Raw genomic sequence first — 20,960 nt, forward strand, 5'->3', positions numbered from 1 at the left:
TGCAACGGAGGGACGAAGAGGAGGAAAGAGTCGGTTACACATGCCAAAGACGACACATGCCAAACTCTATATCAGGCAACATAAACATTAGGCCCCTTGAATGCGTTGGCAAATTTGCTTCGAATGGCTCGGGTGCTGGCCGACATATCCACAGACTTGCCCGCCGCGCATGGCTTGGCGCCATAGAGGACGGCTTCCCACGGGGTTCCTCGGGCGTTTGCGAGTCTGGTCGGGAAAGAGGCTTTGATGCGTCTTGGAGAGGAGGCAAGGGAGGAATCATGGCTCGTGACGATCGTTTGCCGTGGAGCCTCACAGGGGGTATGGCAGACGGTAACGATGACTAAGCACCCCCTTATTCATGGGAGCCAATAACGTAATCCACCCCCTTCCCGGTCAGACCCCCTACTCGGTCAGAAAAAGTCTCCACGCGGCGACCCACACTTATGGCAAGACAAACCGAGCACTATGACGGCAACGGGAGACCAATCGGTTCCACGCGAAGAACGGGTCCTGCTCGCCGTCAGGGCCTATCAGCAGGGCCAATTCAAAAGTACCCGCAAGGCTGCGGCCGCATACGACGTCCTCAATCGACAGTATCTGATCGACTGCGCGGTGTCATTCGCCGACGCGACGCTCAGATGAACAACCTGAAGTTGACGGCGACGGAAGAGACTGCCCTGGTACAATGGATCTTGTCGATGGACGAGCGAGGGATGCCGCCGACAGTGGCTTACACTCGTCGGATGGCCAACTTATTGCTTTCCGAGCGAGGCAAAGATCCTGTCGGGGAAAACTGGGTGCGGAAGTTTGTTGGCCGCCACGGCGAAATCAAGGCAAAGTACTCTCGCCGATACGACTACCAACGAGCCAAATGCGAAGACCCCCAAAAGATCCAAGGATGGTACGATCGAGTCGCGGCGACGAAACAGAAATGGGGGATTCTTGACGAGGATGTCTATAACTTTGATGAGACGGGGTTTCAAATGGGAGTCGCTGCAACGGCGAGTCCTTACCCGGTCTGACCGGCGAGGTCGGGCAGTACTCACGCAGCCTGGAAATCGAGAATGGGTTACTGTGATCGAGTCTATCAACTGCCAAGGTTGGGCTTTACCGGCGAAGGTTATCTTCCAGGGCAAGTTACACCAAGCAAGCTGGTACGAATCAGGAGTGCCCGATGACTGGCATATCGCCGTTAGTGAGAATGGCTGGACTTCCGACGACCTTGCTTTGAATTGGTTAAAGTCTTTGATCCGAATACACGGCGCCGTACGGTTGGTACGCATCGACTTCTTATTCTCGACGGGCACGGCAGTCACGTCACGCCGGAATTTGACAAGTACTGTACGGCCAATTCCATCGTAGTACTCAAATGCCTGCACATTCCTCACATCTCTTGCAGCCTCTTGATGTCGGGTGCTTTTCGCCGTTGAAAACCATATACGGCCGAAAGGTTCAAGAGAAAATGCTCGCTGGGATCCATCATATCGACAAGCAGGACTTCCTTCCCATGTACTTAGACGCTCGCCGACAAGCACTTTCGCCGTCGAATATCCGAAGCGGATTTATGGCAACAGGCCTTTTTCCGTTTGACCCAAACAGAGTATTATCGCGGTTACAAGTTCAGGTTGACAAAGTCGGTAACGATCACGGCGACAAGAATACTCCAAGTCCCAACAAGAGCCTGGAAGCAGCCAAGACTCCGCATAACGTCAACCAGCTTACCACTCACGCCGAAAGGCTTCTTCAACGCCGGCCACAAAATACAGACTCGCCAGTTTCACAAGCTATCAACCAGCTTATCAAAGGATGTCAAATGGCCATGCACAGCGCCGCCCTCCTTGCCGACGAAAACCGGCAACTTCGGTCAGAAAACCAGCGGCGAAAGCAGAGAAAAGAACAGCGCCGTGAATACATTGGCGACGGCGGTACTCTATCGGTTGCAGAGGGCACGGTTAGGATAAAGCAACGGAGAGAAGAAGAAGAAGAGCGGGTTAAGCGACGGAGAGTGGAAGAAGAGGAGAGGACTAAGCGCCGGCGAGAGAAGGACGAGGAGCGGGCCAAGCGACGACAAGAAGGAGAAGAGCGGGCCGAGCGACGGCGACAAGAGAACGAGGAATGGTTCAAGCTACGGCGAGAAAGGAAGAGGAGCGGGTCAAGAAACAGAGAGCAAAGGAAGATGAGCGGGCCAAGCGACGGCGGGAAGAAGGGAGCGGGACCAACGACTTATAGAAGAGCTGAGTGTCCCAAGACAGCGTGCACCACCACGGTGTAGTAAGTGCAGGTCTTTTGAACACACTGCCCGTACGTGTAATAGATAGTCCTAATCGAGTTACTTGTCTCTTGGAGTAAATAGGCCCCCTTTCCGCTCCCTGTGCCCGATTTTTAGTCTCCCTGTGCACCTTACCGTATTAGGTAGAAGCATCGCGAATCGGCCAAGACATGCATTTGTGTGTGCAACACACCAATTAGAAGGTAGTCACGGATTGTAGAGTCTTGCGTTGAACATTATGAACTTGAAGCTATTCGCACATTTCCTCCATATCTTCTAGCCGCATTACAAGCTCATACGGCTGCCGCATTGCGTGGCCTCTTTTCCGCCGTGGCGAGCGTTCCCCCTTTCTAACTGTAGCGTTACTTATCTGCGAAGCCGGGAGCGGCATGAATCCTCCTTCCACTGATGTAAGGGTGCTAGAAAGAGGGTCGAGGACCCAAGGGTAAAGAGACGAGGCGCTCGCGATGCCCCCGTTGAGAACCTCCTTGACGCGGCGGCCGCGGCGGCTCGTGATATTCGAAGGCGGAGGTAGCCGCCGCATAAGTTGGGTGGCAGACTCTGAGCGCCGGAAAGTCTGCGGCTGCTGGTATGAGGTCGGTTGTGTAGGCGTTTGACGGATCACGATGTCGGCTTGTGGTGTTGACACCGACCACGAAGCTATAGCCGGCCCAATGCCAAGATAGTTGCCAATAGCCTCAAGCCGCGAAAGCACTGTCTGCAAGACTGGCTGCCGCTGTTGCTGTTGCCCGCGAGGCTGTGACTGTTGCGAAGCTGGTGGGGTAGCTGCTGCTGCCGCTGCTGACGAGGCCACAGGTGCAGTTACAGCGGCTGTTGCAACGGCTGCAGTCGTGGCCACAGGTGCAAAGGCTATGGCTCTGGCTGGTCTGCGGCGCCGGGCAATGACTCGAGGATCGCGAATTCGTCTGTATGGGTCTGTGACGGCAAGATCCTGCCGTAGAAGCCAGTGGCTGTCCCACAAGTTCAAGGGCAAGGGTCTTGTAGCTATAACTTTGCGGCTAGTCCCTCCTTGGACCTGGAGGTACGAGGCGATAATATGCTTGCAGGGCAGCCCGTATTGGGCAGTGAAGCTATTCCCACATTCCCAAGTGGCCGCTCTTGTGGTTTGAGGAGGCCGGCCGAGGCGGCTAGTGCCTGTTTCTGTACAAGCTCGAGAGACCGATATGACGCCTTCTCGACGGCATCCTCATATAATGGTAGCCGGAACGGGTCGCGAGTCCGTCGTGATTCGCGCTCAACGGTCCGATCATGGTGTTCTCGTGAGGTTGAGGCTTGTAGTTGCAAGGCATGATATAATTCAAGCAGGTTCGACTGGCCGTTGCGAAGGAAGGTGCGAGAGCTTGAGTGAAGGGATTCACAAGGCGAGGTCGTTGTGTGGCCCCAGTTGCGGTAACGGCAGACCCAAGCGCGCGCCCATTGTGTTCGTACAGGCATCCAGATCTCTTCTACATACCTAAGAATAATGTGCTGGTCTGAGAAGGCGCCTTTGACGATGCCCCAGCGGCTGTTGAACTCGTCCTCGGTCGGGGCATACACTACGGACCGGAAGGCTGTTGTGAAGGCACAGGGGCCTCTTTTTCCGGCAGTGGCTCCGGTAGCTGCAGAGCGCCCGGGTCTTCATCGTCTTGGGGCTCTTGCGGCGGGTCAAATGGGTCATCATCGTCATAGTCGCCAAGCCAGCGCTTCTTCGCGTTTGTAGTGATGTTCTTCATGATATGCCACGTACAGACCTGTAGCTGCGAGTCCGGGAAGGTAGCCGACAATGCAGCGCGCGCAGCAGCGTCATAGTCCGTGATGATAACGTGTGGGATAAAGGCATTGCCGTCAGCCTCGCCTCTTAGCCTTGCCTTTGACTGTAACCACTCGCGAAGCTGTATAAAACACCAGGTAAATGCGTTCGTGTCTTCGGAAGGGATTAAACAGAAAGCCACAGGGAAGATAGAGCCCAAGGCAGTGATTCCATTGATCTCTAGCAGCTTGAGGCCATATCTATTCGTGTTGTTCGTTACGTCGGCCATCATGAGGTGTGAATGTTGTGCCCAAAGCCGCAAGGCAGGGTCAAGGCCCACAATCTGGTAGAAGAAGCGATCCTCATCGTCAAGTAGCTCTTTATGGAAGGCACCTTCCTCGTCGAGCCTGGCAATAAGCGCTTGTGTGGATGTATGTGCCCCAAGCTCCCGGAGACGAAGCCGGGCACAGATATTCGCGATGTCCTGCTCTGTTGCAAGTAGCCGCGGGTTCTTAGCCCGAAGAGCAAGAAGGATCTGCCGCGCCGTTAAGCCAGCATCGCGAGATAAATCTTTAACCTGCTGGAGTTGATGTGGATGAAGGCGCCGGTATTCTGGGAAGGCGCCGGCCCTATTGGCCTCATGGTTGTGCCTTGGGCACATCACAGAGACTCGCCAGAGGCCTCCCTCTAGCTTCAGGCGCACAACCTTGACTCTAAACGGGCAGGAAGTCCGCCTAGTGCCAGTCTTCCGGAGTCCTAACGAGGCTGACTTGTATTCACGGCCGCCGCATGCGCATACGATGTCGTAACGGCGTGGGAGCCCATGTTCGTAGTTGCTTGGCTTGAACTTAACTATGGCGTAGCCTTGGCAGCGCGCATGCCGCTGGAGCTCGTCAAACGCATCGTCAAAGGTCTCAAAGAGTGGCATATTGTTTGGCGGGGCTGGAGAAGCATCTTGACAAAAGAACGGTTTGATTAGCTGCTTTGTGGCGGTTGTGTGCCTCTGGAAACTTAGCTGCGCAGACGCGATGTGGTATTGCGAGGTGGGTGGTTATCACGAGTTATTTTGGCTTGTGGTGTTGTACCAGGAGGCTGCTTGCCGCGACGCCAATTGTGTGTATTATGGTGTGTTACGCGTCTACGTGTGGAGTCTTGCCAAGTACGGTAAGGTGCACAGGGAGACTAAAAATCGGGCACAGGGAGCGGAAAGGGGGCCGAGTAAATATGTCGTGGTATTGTGCTCCGTTTGTCTCGCGTAAGGTGCGGGTCTAGTCGGTGGGGAATTTTTGACCGAGTAGGGGGTCTGACCGGGAAGGGGGTGGATTACGTTAGAGGCGCGGACCCCCGCGCCTTAAAGTCGGCGCGGACGTCCGCGCCTGTTATAAGCCCAGGCGGAAGATAGTCGGGCCGCCCCTGACCTGTACTCTCCTTTTCTATTGCATGTGGCAAACTGTCGCACAGAGAGCCAGCCTCATATAGCATACCATCTGCGCTCAGAGTAGTTGTCCGCGGAAGCGATGCTATAATCCGCATATTAAGGTCGAGCGCCTGCATGCGTGGTGCTTGGACCCCATTGAGGCCAAAGCTCAAACGCAGGCTGCATTAAACCTCGCAGGCGGCCTCGGTTACAAGGGTTCTGCACCACGTCCACAAAGCAGGAGTTTCCTTTCCTTTGTGTATAAAGAGCTGCTCACTGTCGTGCACTACAGCTAGCTCTTCAAGATAATTCCAATATGGGGCTTACTGAATTCCTGACGATTGCCTTCCTCCTGAGGGCCAGTTCGACTCGCGAGAGTCTCTTCTTGCCTCAATTAATGCGTGGGCGGCTCCAAGAGGCTATGCCTTCACCACAGGCAAGTCCACGAGACCCGCGGTCCGGAAGACGCACAGTCATATTTGCCTGCGATCGTGGAGGTAGACTTGGGGCTCATACAAGCAAGGACCAGAAGCCAGCTGATCGGCAACGGTCTACAAGCTCCCGTATCACTGGATGCCAGTTTTCCATCAATGCGAAAGAGAGCCTTGATAAGTCGTACTGGTATGTCAGGCATCGCCCAGGCGAGGAGAAGTCGGTCCACAACCATGAGCCCAGTCTGCATATTACAGCACATCCAGCTCATCGTGCCCTCTCCTCAACTGACCAGTCAGCTATTGGGAACCTCTCAAGCGCTGGCATAGCACCAAAGGATATCCGGACATATATGCGCCAGAGCTCTCAGACTGCCCAAGGAGCGACACAGCAAGACATATATAACTGTATCGCACAGCGCAGACGAGAGCTCCTTGCTGGCCAGAGCACAATGCATGCCCTTGCCAATGAGCTTGACAACGAGGGTTCCAGAGCCGCATACAGCTTGATCATGATGGCCGAGTCACAGCAGTCTTATTCGCACACCCAGCGTCTCTAGGATACCTCAACGCATACCCAGAATTACTACTGCTAGACTGCACATACAAGACGAACAAATATAAGATGCCACTGCTCGATATGATCGGCGTTGATGCCTGTCAGCGGTCATTCTGTATTGCCTTTGCCTTCCTCAGTGGTGAAGACGAAAATGACTATATCTGGGCACTGGACCAACTCCAATCGATATACGAGTTATATGACATTCGCCAGCCATCGGTTATCCTGACAGATCGCTGCCTCGCCTGCATAAACGCAATTTCCCGGTGCTTTCCTGCGTCCAAGTCTCTGCTTTGCATCTGGCATGCGAATAAGGCGGTGCTTAGCTATTGCAAACCAGCTTTCGACCGTGACGATGAGGACTCTAATAGTGATGAGAGGTGGGCTGAGTTCTTTGGGTATTGGCACTCAATCGTGGGCTCGAAAGATGAGGAGACATTTGATCAACAAGTTGAAGAGCTCGAGAAGCGCTTTGTGCCACGATACGTCAAGGAGGTTAGCTACATACGGGAAACCTGGTTGGACCCGTATAAGGAAAAGCTCGTCAAGGCCTGGGTCGATCAATATGCTCACTTCGGCAATGTGGCTACTTCCGGGTGGAAGGCATCCACGCATTATTGAAGAGTCACCTTAAGAAGTCAACATTAGACCTCTTCGAGGCAACGAGGGCAATCAAGCAAGCTCTCCTCAACCAACTGGCCGAGCTACAAGCCAACCAAGCCAGGCAGCATATACGGATGCCAATTGAGCTCTCTGGAACCGTATATAGCACGGTACGTGGCTGGGTATCACACGAAGCCTTGCGACAGGTTGCAAAGCAACACAAGCGCCTCAACGAGAAAAACACCCCATCTTGCACAGGCAGCTTCACCAAGTCTCGCGGTCTCCCTTGTGCGCACGCATTACAGTCTCTCATAGTGGAAGATCTGCCCCTCCGGCTACAACATTTTCATACACATTGGCGCCTTCGACGGGATAACAAAGAGATTGGTCAGGTCCTCATAGAGCCTCGTCGGCGACTAGACCAACTTGTCGCCGCATCAAGGATATCACAGTCATCCACACAGCGCGAGCCAAGTGCATTTGAAGCCATAGAGTCAGATCTACGGCCAAAGGCGCCGCCTACATGCAGCAAATGCCACCAGCAAGGGCACATCATGACATCTCGCAATTGTCCTTTACGCTATAGCGACATACTGCAGCGGGCAGAGGCACGGGCGGCACAGACTGCAGAGACTGCAGCAATTGCAGGGACTGCACAGACTGCACAGACTGTACAGACGGTAGCAGTTCCAGAGACTGCGCAGACTGCAGCAGTCATGGAGAAAATGACAGTTGCAGTCACTACGGTCTCTACAGTCTCTACAGCAATTGCAGAGACTACAGAGACTACAGAGAATCTATTATATGATGACCCACGAGCCATCTATCAGAGGTATGTCAGGAAAGAGACTCTTGGTATAGAGCACAGCCTCGCGGCAGTCTCAAGACCAACCAGGCATACCGAAAGGCAATGGGCTTGCCATTGCGCTACAGCAAGACTGAATATGACTGGTGCCTCGACTGGAAGCAAATGTCAAGGAGCTGCGGCTCGAGGCAATGGACCAAGGTAGAGATGATGGCATACCTTGATTGGGATAAGGCAGAAGAAGAGCGATTAGATGCCCGGGTGGCCGAGGAAATTCAGGTGCAGCCTTTCTCACGAGAAAGAGGTACTGCAGGTATATGGGCTGACTGCGAGAGAGACTCAGAGGAACAGCAGGCATTTTATTCACATATATAAGTGGTGATGATGCCGGCGATGCGAAAATGTGAGGCAGATCGTGAGATCACCGACATGCACCGGCGTGTAGCACTGTAGCTGGCCAATTTTAAGGCGGTGAACTTCCCGCACCCTCCTTGCCACGCAACAGCGGCGCCCTTTGCGTCACGTCAATCTACCAAATAGGGAGGGCTATGGGTTCGAACCCTAAGGGATATCCTCCTTTGCAATTAATTGAAGCTATATGTATGCAGCAAGCATGCTGTATCGGTGAGGCCGACTGCGAGCGCAGTTGGCGGCGGCCCAAATGGCCTGCCAGGCTTACATAACAGGCGCGGACGTCCGCGCCGACTTTAAAGGCGCGGGGGTCCGCGCCTCTATTGGCTCCCCTTATTCATCACGGCTTCAACTTCGTCAAGATGCGCTTCGACAAATCCGGCCTTTGCACAGTTGCACGAGCAACTCGCACGCTCAAGTCACTCCGGCTTACTGCGGCCGCCGCGAGGAAATGAGACAAGATAATAAGGCCTCGATGCTCGGCAGCCACCTCTTTCGGCCTGCTTATGCGTCCGCGTTCCGAGCAGCCACGGGATATCGGGGGATTGCTCTGCATCCTCTAAGAACATCAACCGAATTGCGGCTCCCTCCTGGCGCCTTGTGTCTCGAGTCCGTTCAGACTTGTTTGGAAGTATACGAGCGCCATGCCTGCCATAGTCAGACTTGACCACCTTGGCTCCGGCGCCGACGGAGGTTTGCTCCCTCTTAAATCACCCCAGCTCGCCCTTCTCTTCTCTTCTCTGAGGGGTATCAATTCCAGCAAAAGGAGCTGCCGTCATTGGTAGACTAGCGAGAGCTGGCCTCCGTGCTACCGCCCGTCCATAATTTGATTCCCAGCTCACCATGGCGCTATTCACCCTGGCCGTGGTCTGGCTCGTTGCCGTGGCCCTCTTGTCCGCACTCCAGCGCCGCTTCCAGACTTATATCCCTGTATATCAAGGGAAAGGGTCCCTCGCGTTCCTCAGCGTCGCCCAAGATTTTGCGACGAAACCCATCGGCTTGATTCAAAAGGCGACAGAGCAATGCGGCAACGTCTTCAGCATCCGGGTCTTGTCCGTCTATAATGTCTGGCTGCGTGGGAATGAACTCAACAAGATATACCTGGATACGCGGGAAGATGTATGGTCCTTCAAGGCCGGCATGGTGGGTGTGCCCGACCTTGGCAATTGCTCGCACAGGCTCTGATCGCTCTCAGGGTCTCTTCCTGAACAAGATTGTCGATCCTGGTTTCTGGGAGCACTACAGGGTCCTCCTGTCGTCTCTCAGTAAGTATGTCAGCGGCGGGGCCGCCCAGGAGCATGCCGCCGTCGTCTCGGTGGAAGAGACGCGCAAGGCTGCCGCGAAATGGGCCACAGAGCGCGACTTTGAGCTCTTCGATACCGTCTCCCTTCTCGTCCACAAGATCACAGTCCGGTCCCTCATGGGCGAAGACTTTTACGAGCACAATGCGCATGAGCTTTTTCAACTCCTGCATGCCATGGAAGCCGACATCGGGAGCATCCTCTCCTTTGTCTTGCCAGACTGGATCCCGCACCCGCCTGCTCGACGGCTACGCAAGGCGCGTGAGCGCTTCAAGGAAATCTTTCTTGAGCGTCTGCACGAGCGGAGCTTAGCGGGCGCCGAGATGGCTCGGCCGAAGCAGGATTACGTCGCTTTCACTATGCAGGACAAAGCTACGGCCCCGTTGAAATATCTCATGGCCAGCCACCATACCATTCTCATGTTTGCCGCGCACACGAGCACGGCTGCCAATATTGCGTGGAATATCATCGCCGTGAGTGTTTCCCTCTTGATAAAGTGCGTGCCATTGCGATGCTAATGCACCTGGAAGCTGCTTCGCCATCCCGATATTATGAACAAGGTGAGCGAGGAGCTGAGGTCCGAGCCAGAGGGCAACGAGTCGCTGCTCTTGCAAGCATGCGTCAAGGAGACCACCCGGTACTACTGTGGGATCAAGCTTCTCCGGCTCGCCTGCCGGGACATGAGCATCCCTGAAGCCAACGTCAAGGTCCCCAAAGGCGCGGTAGTCTCCATCAGTCCGTATTTAACGCACCGAGATCCCGAAAATTATGCAAACCCTGAGGCATGGGATCCGCAGAGATGGATAGGAGAGGATGGCGAGATCAAACAGGTGGAAAACAAGAGCAACGGCGTCAAGTTCATGCCATTTGGCGGCGGCAGTCACCGATGCGTGGGGGAGAAGATGGCCATAATCATGGTGACGAAAGCCGTGGCAACTCTTGTGAGGGAGTACGACTGGGGGTGGGCAAGCCCTGATGTGCCCGACAAGACCGACTTTGAGAGTCTCGACTTTGGCAAGGTCGGGACGCCTTGGCTGCGAGGCGATGTGAGGGTTCGGGTGAAGAAGGCTTGCTTGACGACTGCGAGTGAGAAATTGTCAGGCGCGTCGGGCGATGGTGAATTGAGCCCTGGGCATTATCATGTTGACGTACAGCCTGGCGAGTGTGAGTGCAGTTGGGAAGAGTAAAGAGGGCGGAGAAAAGGACAAAGAGAGCAGGGAATGGAGATGGAGCTTTCCAAGGCTAGGTATGATTAGAATAGACGGAACCTGCTGCACAGTTCTCAGCCCGTCCTCTTCGTATTGCATCGTGCGCAGGCCCATGTCTCAACGGTATGAGGCGACTGGCGATTCAGTCCACGTCACGGCCGGTCAGCCCGGGATGAAAAGCCGCCCCGGGCTTACTTACACACTAGCTGTCAGTTTAATTACATCCCCGTTCGTATTCATCGGCAGGCATGCAAAAGCCAGTCGACAGCGCCTCGTCTGGCATAGCCCGCAGCGCGCAGCCAGCCCAGAAGAGCAAAAGTAAACTGTCTGACGGTGAAGCCGATTGGACCGGCTTATTTTGGTGTTTTGGTGTTTTGGTGTTTTCTGGGACGCGCATGGAACCATGGCTAGCAGAACCGTCATCGACATACGGGTTCGCGCGGACGCAACCATCCTCTCTCCGGTCCAGGGCGGCGTCCAGGGATGAGGCCACTCGGTCTCTTCGCCTCCCGAGCCGGGCGCCGCAGCCGCTCGCTCGCTCGCTCGCTGCAGCCAGGCAGCCACGTTTCGGGGAGAAGTCAGACGCTTAAACGGATCACGGTAGGGGCTTTTCAGGACAGGGGAGGGCGGATGTGACTGGGATTGCTTGGCGAGCGGTAGCTGAAGAGAGGAGGATGCTGAATGGGCCGTTCGTGCGCGTCAGACGCCGGTGAGTCGGGCGGCGTATCGGGGATACGGGGAATAAAGAGCGATAGGACGGCGTTCGGGTCATTTTACCTACTGCAAAAAAAACAGCCTGCCACTATCCCCTTTTTGCGGCTCGGTCATGTTGCGAGCTCTGGCGCGCTCCTTTCGGTCCCGGTCCGGACGATGAAGAGGGAGTTTTCTGTTTCTACCGTGGCAGCACGTTGAGTGTTTAACCAACAAGGCAGGAGGGGAGCTAAGAACCAGGGAAAGAAAGTGACGGGCCGGGCGTCATCTCTCCATCGGCTGTTGGTTGCATGGCGGATCGTGCGGCGGGTAGGTCGTACAAATCGTCCCATGTCTTACTCATGTAGGGTTGGTTCTTTGCATAGGCGTCAGAGCGGGCGGACGGGGGAGAAACATCTGAAACTTAATCTGGACCTCTGTTGAGAGAGAGGAGTGATGGCGGTTTGGACGAGGAGGACATGTCGCAGGGTGGACGGGCGAGCACGTAAGGGGCAGATAGACACCATATGGGAAAGCATTGACTTTGTATCTGCGGCATTGATAGAATATCGCCAACAAGGTGCCAATCTAGATTTGAGCGGCGTCGGAAACATGAGGTAGTCAACGCACCCAACAAGAGCTGATATATCCAAACAACGGGGGAAGCGATCCCCCCCTTAAGACCAACGCTCATGCCAGCCTCAGACAAGCAAGTAGTGATTCTATTAATCAAGACAATGCCGAGCAAGGCTGCGGCGCTTCAAAACTCTCGTACGAGGCATCTCTCCTCCCCGTCGCAGTGCTTCCCCCCCCCCGCCCGGGAGGAGTGAATATAAAAGAAGGACAAGACAGAGAACAGAGAGACACACGAGGCAAACACAAAGAGAGAGACGGAAAAGCTTCAGTCCAGGTCCTCGACGCACTCCCTCAGAATGGCACTCAACTCGCCCACGTACTGCGGCTGAAAGGCGCCGTCGTGGTCGCCGCTGAACGGAATCGATTCGAAGCTGCGGAACTGAGCCGGGTCCCAGCGCATCGCCTTCTCGCGCATGACCGTCTGGATTAGGCGCACGCCTTCGTGGTCGGCGTACCGGCGGTCCACGGCCATGGGCTCCGAAGTGCACTTGACGAGGACTGCGTCAAAGTTGGACTTTTGGCCCGGTACGAACAGCTGGCCCGGCTCGACGCCCGCAATCAGCTCCAGCCCGTGGTGTACGTGTAGCTTCATCTGGCGCATAAAGTCCCTCACTTGGGGCGGCTCGCCGGCGTCGTCAAAGTCGGAATCGCAGTCGTCATCGTAAAAGTCAAAGTCAGACTCGTCGCTCATGCACTCGGGCGAGAGGAGTGACCCGTCCGACATCAAGGGGCTCGCCTGGTCGAAGATGCTGGAAGCACTTGACGTGACTGTTGTGTTGGAGCTCGAGGCACTTCGCCACGTGGGCGAGAAGCGGCCGCTGCAGGCCATGGGGTCGTAGTCGTCCACGTCGGATTCGTAGTCCAGAGGCGACAGTATTGGAGAAGACGGCTCGCTGGGAGTGTCGGGCTGGAGGCCGCCTGCTGAAAGCGTCCTCTCAAACGTTGCCTTGGCAAACTCACGGTGCTCCTCGGGCGAAGAAAAGTTGGGAAACACTTCCGGGTTGGCCGAGTCGATCATGATGACCTTGAGCACTTCCTCACCCATGGTCTCGAGCATCTGGGCCATGAACATGGCGACCATGCCACCCATCGACCATCCCCCCAGCAGATACGGACCCTCTGGCTGCACATCTCTGATCTCCTGCAGATACAGCGCGGCTAGGGCCTTGAGGCTGGGGGGGTATTTGAAGTTTTCGCCGCCAGGGCAGTGGACGGGGCTGGTGATACCGTACACGGGCCTCTCGTCGTAGTCGCTCAGAGGCTCCAGGCGCAGGAATGGCAGAGCAACACCAGATATGGGGTGGATGAGGAAGAGAGGAGTGAGGCAAGAGGCCTCGTCGCCTTGAAGGAGGGTGATGACGTCCATGCTTGCTGTGATGTGTGCAAGACCGAGGAGTGTGGACGCGAAGCGGCACTGGAGCGGATGGACCCTTGAACCGGCCAAGGTGGACCACCCACCGGGCTCAACGCCTCTTTTCTGGAAGCCTCCTGGGTATCCTGCCGTCGACTTGGGAAGAAAAGGGGGTCAAGTGCAAGCTCTTTTGACGGTGGGGAGGGAATAAGGGGAAGTAGCGGTGGGTATATTGCACTTAGACGCTCCAGGCAGTCTTCTAGAAGGGTAGAAGGAACAGTAAACGACAGAGAGGAAGAGAAAAAGAAGGGTCCAAGGTCGGAGCCTGCAAGCTTGATCGACATGCCTGGTCGTCGATCTTAGTGGACAAGCAGAACCCTAGCCCCAGCCCCTTTCTCACGGCACCATTCTTATATCAAAGCGTGTTTAAACTTCTCCGCGCCTGACGGGACGACTGCCGATGCGCTAAAGAGTCATCCGTCTGCTCGACATGTTACTGGCGCAGCCAAGGCTCACCCAAACGAGGCCTGCCGTCATCACGGTGATGACCCGACACCGTCGAGAGAACGTTGCGTCCCGGCATGGAAATAGTAATCGGCTCTCCCGCCTGGAGCTGCTCCGGCGCCATTCTCCTCAGACGTCATAGGGGCCGGATGCTTGTTTACCTTGCCCCTCTGTCCAACGGTTATGACGAAGCTCCCAGTTCACCCCTGCCGACTTCGGCATTTTGTCGGCAGCGCGAGGTCGCGTTGACGAAACGAGTGCGTTGGAACTATCACGTAAAGCACTGGCAGAGGGTGGACGACCAGCACGTGTTCTCGCGACGTGGGTGGCGCCGTATGAGCCGATGCCACACTGCAGGTCTCTCGGTAGATGAGCTTGCCGGGGGTCGGAGGAAGGCGAGCAAGCCTCAAGCTGACGACGAGGGAAGCTCCGCCAAGAACGAGGTCGTCATAGCCGTGCAGCAGCGCGCTATCTGCAGGCAGGCAGGCGTCCTGCAAGAACTTCCGTCGAGTGGCGCGATGCCATGTGGGCGAAGATCCCCTGCTTGAGCCGAAGAAAAGGTCACAGTTTGTTGGAGCTGAACGTGGCCGCATAGGCAGGGGCAGGGGACGAGGCCGCCACGGAACCCCCTCCGTGAGTCGTCGGAGGCGGAGGTCGCATGGGCGGCGAACGGCCCCTTTCCAGCGGAGAGTTGGCCGGGAAGAAAAGGACTACAAAAAGGCGCGCGGTCTCACTAATGGCTCTTTATGAAGCTCGCGGTGGCAAGAAATCCAAGGGTAGAATCCGCAGCAGTGGCGAGAAACGCGCGCGAAAAGGTCCATCAGAGTCGCCCGCCGCGCGTCTCATGCTTGATTACCCCGGCTCGGATCAACAGTTTGCAGGAATTAGTAGGTCTGCCTCATCTCGCCGGACTTTTCGTGTCATCAGTCCAGGGCCTTCTTGGTCTTCGGCGCGTGTGTCTGGCACGAGTCCCGAGATGGCTCCTCGTTCTCTCTCTCACCACCCGGCCCTCACCGAGGCCAATCAGACCTTGGACTGCGTACGTCAGAGGACAGCGGCTAATGTTTCAAAAGAAGAGGCGAGAGAGGATACCTTGAAACAAGCGCCAGCATGTTGTTCAAGGCCCTCGTGGCTCTCTCGACCCTGGCGGGTGTGGCTCGCGCCGTGCCCGCGGCCGTGCCCGCCGATCGTCGACCAGGCAAGGGCGCATGCCCGAGCCCCGGCAAGGGTGTCTATGACTGGCCGCTCGACTGGGACCCCCTTGGCTTCGTCTCCAAGGCCCGCGTGGGCAGCCCCGGGTTCGAGTACAAGCTGTTTGTCGACTGGACGTGGATCAGCCACATCGTCGGGTCGCCCAAGTGCTTCGGCCAGTGGGATCCCAAGCTCTGCCTGCACCCGGACCAGGTCTACTGGGACCCTCGAAACTCGAGCACCTTCAAGAACCTGTCGAGCGTGTACCAGGACCGCACGTGGAAGCCCAACCACATCTTCTTCGAGAACCCCCTGCACGTCGAGTACGGATCTGATCTTGTGCAAATCGGCCCCGTTTCCAGCCGAGCCGTCCTGCAGCTGACGGATTTTACCTTTAACGTGTCCCAGGCCATGGGAGCTGCGTACCCCTTTACTGGCATATTTGGCATGTCGCCTGTGTACAAGGGCGATGGACGTAAGTCGAGACTGACCTGTCTCCCCGTTGCCTCCCCCTGTTACCTTGTCTTCTCTGTTCCTCTTGGGTCTCCTCCTTCTCACGCTCCCCTCCCTTGGCCAGGCTGACAATGTTGGAACGCGGTAGCGGACTATCAATCTGCCTTTTACCAGCAATGGAAGGGCGGATCCTGGAAGAGCGGCCTGGCGGGCTTTGTGTACTGCTATGAGGAGGCCCGCAAGAAGACGGTCTGCAATGGCCACGACGGCATCCAGACCATGGGAGGCATCCGTAAGGACCTCATCAAGGGGGAAAAGATCTGGTGGTACGACGTCAAGCTGTACCCCGACGTCAACGATCTCGCCTTTGTGTACAAGCCCGCCATGTATAACTACTGGGGCATCGAGCTCGATGGCCTCAAGATCGGAAGCGAGTCGCAAAGGGTGGAGCCGACGTCCAACAAGTCGGGCAAGGCGGCCATCTTCGACCACGCCAGCTACGGCCGCGGCACGCCCCTGACGCCCAACGCGTATGCCCGGCTGGTCAAGCTCACGGACGGCAAGCCCGTCAAGCCCAAGAGCCCGCCCAACAACGGGCCGCAGTCCTCTTACTCGGTCGACTGCTCCAGGATTTCGTCATTTCCGACTCTCAAGTACAAGTTTGCCGGGCACTCGCGGGAGTGGGAGGTGACTCCCAAGATGTACGTCGAGAAGATGAAGGACGGCAGTTGCTTGCTCAACGTCCGCGCCCTCGCGAGTGGCGACAGGTTGTGAGTGACAGGTCTCCCACGATACTTGACGAGCTAAGCTGACCGACGAGCAGCATCGGCAACTTTGGAGAGACGTTTGCCAAGGAAAAGTACATTGTGCTCGACTTTGAGCGCAACCGTGTTGGTGTTGCCGACATGCAGTGGTAGGTGCCTTGTTGATGCACCTTGCTTGGTGTGACCTGGGGCTGATGGTGGCGCTTCTCCAGGCCTTATGCGTAAGCTCGCATTGCATGCCGCCGCACTTTGTGTATTCTTTCGTGTTGAGATTTAATGGCATTGTCGCGCCCCGCGAGCGAAGGGGGGCGTGGGGGCGGAGAGAAGCAAGCCAAGGGGCTCGAGATCCGAGGCCAGCCACGGGTTCCGATGCATGTTGGCGTCTCGCAGAGTTTGAGGGTTCGTTTTTTTCCCGAGATGTCACTTTTGATGAGAGATTTTGGGCATTATTGGGAAGCATTTGTTGGTGGCGCGGGGAGATTTGAAGTTCAATGGACTGGTGTGGCTGAGTCAGCTGGGCTCGAGACTCGGGTCTCTAGGGTAGTTCGACCCAACTCAACTGACTGCTAGATCTCTTCCTTCGCTTCCTCGTCACCTTTTGTTCAAGACGTGGCGTGCAATTGTAGAGCTGTCCTAAATGTCTCACGGGTGTCTGCTTTTTGACTTCTAAAACCTCTTGAAAGTGCTGGTTGTGATAATTGATGTGTACGTGTAAGTTGGTCGGGCGAAATGCGTAGATGAGGGCATTCAGCAAGCAAAGGCCCAATGAGAAGGAGAGAAACGGACTTTCCAAGACATATTATGCCTTCAAAATGCTCATGCCTGACATGATACATTTTGAATGCAACGGGAAAACTCCTGACCGTCTGTTTGATCGATTCTTATGCCTCCGGGCATTGACGGGGATCACGTCCGCCCCCTTCCCATTCGGTTTGGGAGCCGCTGCCGCTCTGTCGACAGACGGGCCGGCATTTATTTTTTGTCAATAGAGAAGAGGAGACACAGTGAAAACCCCTATAATTGCAATTCATCATGTTGCTTCATCAACGTGTAACCACGTCACGGCCGGACGGGGGTAGGGGGAACACGCATAACCCCCCGCTCGTGGCCGCATGAATTCGCCGACACCTTCTAGAAGGCCGTCCAGTATAGGAAGCCCGAGAGAATGCAAAGATGCCTTCTGGAAACTTGCCTAGCGCCCGCTGGCTCCGCAAATCTCCGTCTGTGGCTGACATTACTTTTTGAAGTCGGCCGTCGTCAGGCCTCACATGAGAAGACCGATGGCTATTAGAAGCAGACAATGCAGCTATTTGCTTTGCAGTTACGTAGGATTGATGATCCTTTGACGCGGCATGCCTCGCTCAGCCAAGTAAGATATGTCAATCTCCTTCCAGGCCGTCCGTGTTTCCGTGGCCCCCTCCGCGGCACACCCACCCGGGTGAGCGGGCTAAGAGACCGCCGTATATCAGACGTGGACCTCCGCTCCTCGTCGGGCCAGCCATGGCTCGAACCACCTAGTGGTGCGACGTGAAGCTGCATGCCAAAGCCTCGGGGCATCATATTTAAATCGGCCGGCGGCTGCTCGTTCTCCAAGAAGAGAGAGCCTCAACTTCTTGATTTTACTGTCAAGTCTTTCAAGGTCGCCGTTGGGAATCTTCAAACTGCTCCCCCTTATCTGTCACCATAAACGGTTTGACCTTCCCTTCATTCGCTCCCCACTTCGTCTCCCTCCGCCATAACCACTTGCACCGTCACCCACAGTTCACCAACATGGCGGCTCTCGACGCCGAAGTCATCATCGTCGGTGCGGGCATCGGCGGCCTTGCCCTCGCAGCCGTCTGCAACCAAGTAGGTATCTCCTACAAAGTTCTGGAGCGGACCGAGACCCTACAGCCCGTAGGCGCCGGCATCTCGCTCTCGCCCAACGCGCTGCGGGTACTGGACCAGCTCGGCATCTACGAGAAGCTGCTACCCACGGCCCAGAAGATGCGCAAGCTCCAGATCTGGCGCAACAAGACGAAGTGGAACAGCATCAGCTTCGAGAACCTTGAGCCTACCTACGGCTACCCAATCCTGTCGACGGAGCGCCACGCCTTCCACAGGCTGCTCTACGCGGCCGCCGGAGCCGAGGACAAGGTGGTGCTCGACTCCAAAGTCGTCGACGTTGTGGATGCCCCCGGCGAGCCTGTGCGGGTCGTTGTCGAGGGCGGAAAGGAGTACCGCGCTCACATTGTCGTCGGGGCTGATGGCATCCGGTCCGCTGTGCGTCGTGCCCTGTTGCGCAAAAACGGTCTGAAGCAGGAGAATACGATCCAATTCAGCGGTCGGGTGCACTTTTCGGGATACACCAGACCTCTCAAGAACTGCGGGCCCGAGCAGATCGGGGTCGGCAACTGGATGCTCTACGACCAGGCCATCCTGACCACCTGGCCGTGCCGGGACAATAGACAGTGGTACATTGGGGTCAAGGTGAGTTGCTCTCCGCGAATTGATCGAATTTCGTCATTTTCTGCTCGAGTTCTTTCAGGTCACAGGAGGGAGGAGTGGGAGAAGTATTGACTTGGTCATTGTAGAAAGCAGAGGGCGATGTCGACAAGAACCGATCCGTCTGGGGCTCCATCACGCCCGAAGACATTAAGAAAGTCTACGGGCGAGCATTCCATCCATTTGCGGAAGGAGGACAATTTGGCAATAGTAAGCCTGGGCTGCTGACGCTGGCACTCCCCTGCTCTGCCAAGGGGTCGGGGCTCTCGAATCCGGTGGCTGACGAGGTGCAGTTGTCAACGAATCGGAGCGTGTCATAGCCAGCAACGTGTTCCAGGAAGTGGATTTCCCATCCATGTTTGATGGAAGAGTGGCTCTTCTCGGCGACGGTACGTCAAGGCACCAGAAGGAGAGAGAGCCGGACGCGGGAACATCGCTTGCTGACTCGGGGGCCAACCGCCCTTCGCAGCCGCCCACAGCATGACGAGCTTTTTCGGACAGTAAGTCTCGTGTTTCACCTCTGCCTGCTCTGCCGCACTCGCCAACAGCACCGCCGCGATGGACTGCGCCTTCAGCTGGCTAACAACGAGGTTCCTGTAGGGGTGGCTGCCAGGCCATTGAGGACGCGGCCGTGCTGGGCAACCTGCTTGCTGAGAATCGGGCGTCGCTCGACGCCTCCCACGAGATGCTCGAGCTCTACGCCAAGACGAGGGAGCCGCGGACGCGGGACCTGGCACGGTTCAGTGACAACTTTGCCATGCTGCATATGGCCCGGCTGCCCTATGGTCTGGGCCCCTTTGTGCGGTGGCTGCTCTACACGTTGGTGCCGACCTGGTTCTGGATCTGGTACCTGGGCTGGCTCTACCGATACCAGCCCGTCGTGTTGGCGCTGGAAAAGCCTGGCACTTTTGGCAAGAAGAATGCCTAGTGGGGGGCCGAAACCGGGCTGTGATGGACAGTTGGCCATGAACATGGCATGGACTCAGGAAATATAATGGTGTGACGGCACAATCTCTATGCTGGGAGCGGGTTGACGGAGCTCCGAGTCCGATGGAAATGCCGAGGATAAGAGGATGAGAGGTTGCGTGGAACCAAAGAGTTATCCCGCGTCGTCTCCATGTTCTGTCTCATCCTTGATGGGAACAGGGGATGCGCATGAACTGGTGATCCCCTAAGCAATACAAGTCCCATTTTCTTGCAATGCGTATCTTGCTTTTTCTTGGCCACCTTTTACCCTATTCTATTCTCAGCAGATCTGCTACATCCGAATACGTTGACAGATGCTTCCGTGAACGCCGCATGTGCATGTCTCGAGTATTTCTGGAGGGCGGCACAGCCCAACGGCGCAGCGTTGCGCTTGTTTCGAGTTGCCCGCCGGAGTCATAGCCTGTGCCTCTTTTCTTGCTTCTCGCCTCCGCCATCTGGCTCGCTTCAATTGGCTTCTCTGGGGCTCCTACCAGAGACGGGGGGCTCTGAGCACTGATTGATGAGCTGTCGCCGGGGGATTGGTTGGGAGGGGGGATGGTTCGTGATGCACGAGAGAAGCTCCGTCTACCTCGAGTCTAAGCTCAAGACCGGGCCTCCGTCGACTGGCCGAGTTCTCGGGCCAGCCAAAACCACTGCGAAGGATGTCGGCTGGATGAGACAGAACGGTTGGCTGGGCTTTTACAATTGTTGGCGGGCATGTTTTGTGTGTGCGGGTGGCACGACAGCGGAGGGAGGATGAGCATGAGCATGAGAATCAGGAAAGGGGGACCCAACATGTGCACACGTGAAGATGGCTCCGATGTCTGTAGTTATTTAGTACACAGACATATACTGTACGCCCATGTACATACCGGCGGTCGAGGGCGAGGCATACAATCAAGCCAGTTGGTTACACAAGCTCACACCCACTATCACACAGACACACAGACACGAATAGTAAGAGGGAAAGCCAGAGGAACAGCGTGGAGGGGCGCGTAAGCGCGAGACAGAGAAAGAGCACAAAGGCCGAGGGAGCGAGGAGAGAGCGAAAGTGTCAGAGAGACTGTCTTGTCAGCCGAGATCCAGGCACATACGACGAGAAAGCAGGCGGCAGATCGAGATAGACCACGCTACGGCGGGCCTTGCTTGGTGTCTTTCTGCGTGCAT

At 56.2% G+C, this 20,960-nt stretch overlaps 6 protein-coding genes across 6 annotated transcripts; 5 read left to right on the forward strand and 1 right to left on the reverse strand.

Annotated features, from left to right (window-relative positions):
* Positions 1 to 443: 443 nt before the first annotated feature.
* HRG_00175 (tc5 transposase DNA-binding domain-containing protein) lies at positions 444 to 1,022 on the forward strand (the record flags this gene model as incomplete). Its single annotated transcript, XM_044858646.1, has 1 exon — positions 444 to 1,022. One exon carries the CDS (start codon positions 444 to 446, stop codon positions 1,020 to 1,022), a length of 579 nt encoding a protein of 192 aa, XP_044725046.1.
* A 5,470-nt stretch (positions 1,023 to 6,492) lies between these two features.
* Positions 6,493 to 7,047, forward strand: HRG_00176 (MULE transposase domain-containing protein; the record flags this gene model as incomplete). Its single annotated transcript, XM_044858647.1, has 1 exon — positions 6,493 to 7,047. The coding sequence occupies one exon, from the start codon at positions 6,493 to 6,495 to the stop codon at positions 7,045 to 7,047; it is 555 nt and encodes a 184-aa protein (XP_044725047.1).
* Positions 7,048 to 9,088: 2,041 nt separating this feature from the next.
* HRG_00177 (cytochrome p450 domain-containing protein) lies at positions 9,089 to 10,714 on the forward strand (the record flags this gene model as incomplete). The annotated part of the gene is made up of 4 exons (XM_044858648.1): positions 9,089 to 9,388; positions 9,441 to 10,019; positions 10,077 to 10,632; positions 10,701 to 10,714. The coding sequence occupies 4 exons, from the start codon at positions 9,089 to 9,091 to the stop codon at positions 10,712 to 10,714; spliced, it is 1,449 nt and encodes a 482-aa protein (XP_044725048.1).
* Positions 10,715 to 12,345: 1,631 nt separating this feature from the next.
* HRG_00178 (thioesterase domain-containing protein) lies at positions 12,346 to 13,446 on the reverse strand (the record flags this gene model as incomplete). The annotated part of the gene is made up of 1 exon (XM_044858649.1): positions 12,346 to 13,446. One exon carries the CDS (start codon positions 13,444 to 13,446, stop codon positions 12,346 to 12,348), a length of 1,101 nt encoding a protein of 366 aa, XP_044725049.1.
* A 1,599-nt stretch (positions 13,447 to 15,045) lies between these two features.
* HRG_00179 (eukaryotic aspartyl protease domain-containing protein) lies at positions 15,046 to 16,496 on the forward strand (the record flags this gene model as incomplete). Its single annotated transcript, XM_044858650.1, has 3 exons — positions 15,046 to 15,601; positions 15,728 to 16,349; positions 16,403 to 16,496. 3 exons carry the CDS (start codon positions 15,046 to 15,048, stop codon positions 16,494 to 16,496), a joined length of 1,272 nt encoding a protein of 423 aa, XP_044725050.1.
* Positions 16,497 to 18,113: 1,617 nt separating this feature from the next.
* HRG_00180 (FAD binding domain-containing protein) lies at positions 18,114 to 19,755 on the forward strand (the record flags this gene model as incomplete). Its single annotated transcript, XM_044858651.1, has 5 exons — positions 18,114 to 18,812; positions 18,917 to 19,037; positions 19,121 to 19,216; positions 19,297 to 19,327; positions 19,428 to 19,755. 5 exons carry the CDS (start codon positions 18,114 to 18,116, stop codon positions 19,753 to 19,755), a joined length of 1,275 nt encoding a protein of 424 aa, XP_044725051.1.
* Positions 19,756 to 20,960: the final 1,205 nt, after the last annotated feature.

The sequence above is a fragment of the Hirsutella rhossiliensis genome (assembly GCF_020360975.1).
Source record: "Hirsutella rhossiliensis strain HR02 chromosome Unknown scaffold00001, whole genome shotgun sequence".
In the NCBI taxonomy this organism is placed as follows: domain Eukaryota; kingdom Fungi; phylum Ascomycota; class Sordariomycetes; order Hypocreales; family Ophiocordycipitaceae; genus Hirsutella; species Hirsutella rhossiliensis.